Source organism: Phaethon lepturus, unplaced genomic scaffold (genome assembly GCF_000687285.1).
Source record: "Phaethon lepturus isolate BGI_N335 unplaced genomic scaffold, ASM68728v1 scaffold17794, whole genome shotgun sequence".
NCBI classification, from domain to species: domain Eukaryota; kingdom Metazoa; phylum Chordata; class Aves; order Phaethontiformes; family Phaethontidae; genus Phaethon; species Phaethon lepturus.
This window is the reverse complement of record NW_010532800.1, coordinates 3,496-6,630: the sequence shown is the minus strand read 5'-3', so window position 1 is coordinate 6,630 and position 3,135 is coordinate 3,496. Positions and strand designations below refer to the sequence as shown.

At 53.6% G+C, this 3,135-nt stretch overlaps 1 protein-coding gene across 1 annotated transcript in view; it reads right to left on the bottom strand.

Annotated features, from left to right (window-relative positions):
• LOC104619184 (epiplakin-like) overlaps window positions 1–2,570 on the bottom strand; it is a 3,174-nt gene extending 604 nt beyond the window's left edge. Inside the window, exon 1 of the mRNA XM_010284971.1 lies at window positions 49–2,570. Coding sequence (XP_010283273.1) covers window positions 49–2,570 — 2,522 coding nt within the window. The remainder of the gene's footprint in view (window positions 1–48) is intronic.
• Window positions 2,571–3,135: the final 565 nt, after the last annotated feature.

Here is a 3,135-nt window from a genome sequence, read left to right as displayed (position 1 = left end):
TTCAGCAGGTCCCCCACAGAGACCTTCTCCCCCCGTAACCTCCCAAACCTGACCGGCAGCCAGGAGCTCCTAAACAGCCGTCTGGTGACATCATCAACGAACTGGCGCTTCCTACTGTTTAGAGGAAGGAGGCAGAGCCCGGTGGATGGCTCTGTAATGCACTTCTCCTTCAGCTGCAGGTAGGTGAGGTTTTCATGTGTGTTGGGGTCAAAGAAACCTTTGGTGTCATCACTGGGATCAGAAAGAATTAAGTTCATCTTCTTGTCAAAGTAGCCACGCCGGTAGGCCACCTCCACAGGGATGCGGTGGCTGTTGACAGGGTCGATGATGCCGCCGGTGGCGATCTGGGCCTCGAGCAGGCGGATAGCGTGCTCCTTGACGATGAGCTCCTTCTTCATGGCCTGGAAGAGGGAGATCTTGTTCCCTGAGTAAGGATCTCTGTAGCCAGTGACTGATTTCTCTGCAGTCAGGAGCTTGTCATAAACATCTGGGCCAATGACATTCACTCTTAACGCCTCATCCACAGAATACCTTTTGTTGGCAGCTGGGTCAATGATAAATCCAGTAGCAGCCTGTGCCTCCAGGAGGATCAGTGACGTTCCTGGCCTTAAAAGTCCTTTCCGCTTTGCTTGGTAGATGCTGATCTTCTCCTGGGAGTCAGGAAGCAGGAGCCCACCAATGCTACCTGTCCCTTGCAGGTACTTCTTGACAGTGTCCATGCTGACAACTTCTTTGGCTGATGTTTCTCCCTCCTTCAGTTTCTTAAACAAATCTTTGTTGATGATTTCAGAGCTCAGGAGCTGGTCAGCTGTCACCCGGTCCCTCAGTCCTTCAAAGGTGACATTAGCAGTGGAAGCCATTTCCTCAATGGTGGCACTGACTGCCTTACTGAATTCTTGCGTAGAGAGTGTTCCTGCAAGGTACTGCTGAGTGAGAGCAGCTCTTTGCTCACTCTGGATGTAGTCTGAGAAGAGGAGTTTCCAGAGGGACACCGACTTTCCCTTGAATTTACCTAAAGCAATGGGTACCTGTATGTTTTCCAGAGCTGTTTGGGTCCTATGGTCAAAGAAGAGGTGGTTTCCCTCGCATCCTTCGCTGCTGTCTCCACCAAGTGGCAACAGAAGGAGCCCCGTGTTGGGATCAGTGACACACCGCTTGAGCAGGTCTGCGTAGATCAGCTTCTCTTTGGAGCTGGGGTCGAAGAACCCTTTCATGTCATCAGTAGGGCTGGAGAGGAGCTGTCTTGTGGCCTCGTCTAGGTACCCCCACTTGCAAGCTGTCTCTGTGGGGACCCGAAGGTGCCTGCCTGGAGCAATTATACCCCCTGTGGCCATCTGAGCCTCCAGAAGGCAAATGCCATGATCCTTGGGAATAAAGCCCTTCCTGATGGCTTGGAACAGAGAGAGCATTTCTCCCGTGTAGGGGTCCCTGTATCCAGTGATGGTCCTCTCAGCTGAAGACAGTTTCTCATGAAGCTCCGGGCCGATGAGACCGATCCTGACAGCTTCATCAACTGAGTAGCTTTTGTTCTGTATAGGGTCTGTCAGGCTGCCAGTGGAGGCCTGGACTTGCAGGAGCATCAGAGCAGCACCAGGCATGAGGAGATGCTCTCTCAGTGCCTGGTAAAGGCTTTTCCGTTCACTGGAAGGCAGGACAACACCAGCCACACTCCTTGTCCCATGCAGGAACTGCTGAATGGAGTCATTCTCTGCTACCTCCTGGGCAGAAACTCTTCCCTCTTCAAGATCTCTGAACATGTCAGGGTTGATGATGCCACAGTCCAGCAGATCCCTGCTGCTCACCCTCCCTCCCAGCCCTGGGAATGTGATTTTCAGGGGCAAGAGAAGGAAGCCCAAGGCCGGATCAACAACACACCTCTTTATAAGCTCTGTATAAGTGACCCTCTCCATAGTACTGGGGTTGAGGAACCCTTTTCTGTCCTCATTGCTGGGGTCAGAGAGGAGCTGCCTCATCTCTTCATCTAAAAATCCCCTCTCACAGGCAACATCTGCTGGGAGCCGGCAGCCAGTGGCTGGGTCAATGACGCCTCCAGTTGCAATCTGGGCCTCTAGCAGCCGAATACCTTGCTCCCTCCCAATCAGGTCCTTCTGGATCGCCTGGTAGAGGGAGATTTTCTCTTCTGTGTAGGGGTCCAAAAAGCCAGTAGCAGCTTTCTCTGCAGAGAGCAGCCTCTCCTTCAGCTCCAGCCCCACCAGCCCCAGCTGCACAGCTTCTGCTACAGAGAAATGCCTGTTCTTCACTGGGTCAGTGATGAAGCCCGTGGCTGCCTGAGCCTCGAGAAGACAAAGTGCTGAATCCAAACTCAGAAGATGCTCTCTGGTGGCTTCATAAAAGCTCATTATCTTCTTTGAAGCCTCTACATACACTCCTGCAATGCCACCAGCTGCCTCTAAGGGCTCACTAGAAGCATTCATCACCATCACATCCCCATCAGCTGCTTTTTTCTGCTTGCAAGGCAGTATGTCCTGGCACGAGTGGTTTGCTCCTGGCATGTCTTCCTGGTGAGGGACGGGGGCAGCATGGCCATTCACTGCTGGCTTGCTCTCCATCCTCCCACTGCACTCCTTTCACAGCTGTCAAGACTCTCTGGAGAGAGGGGAGGGAATGGGAAAGCTCAGTGAGAAATTAACTTTTCTATGGTTTGCATGCTAAATACGGGGGAGAAAAGACAAAGAAATAGCTCACAGGCAGGAGGAAGTAACAGCTAAAGATTGAGCACGTTCAGGGCAGTGTGTTTGTCCCTGTCCCTGACACGCTGAGCCAGACCTGCCAGAGGCAAGCACCCTTGGCTCTCTGAGCTAGACTTGCTGCGTGCACTAGGACATCTCAGCATGAGGCAGAGACCGGAGCAGAAGCACCAGTGGGACCTGCGGAGCACTGTGCTGAGGCAGGCCTGGCTTCTGTGAGAAGCAAAGCCCCCACGCGCTGTCACATGCTTTTGACTACCAGCCTGTGCGGGGCTTGTCTCTGCACAGAAGCCTTGTGCAGTGCTTCAAAGGCCTGGAGGGCCGCTGGGCAAAGCAACAGCCAAAAGCAGCAACCCCCAGGGAGTGCTGGCACTCACTCGGGCTGCTGCTGACGCTGGCACAGGGAAGAGCAAACCCGAGCCAGCAC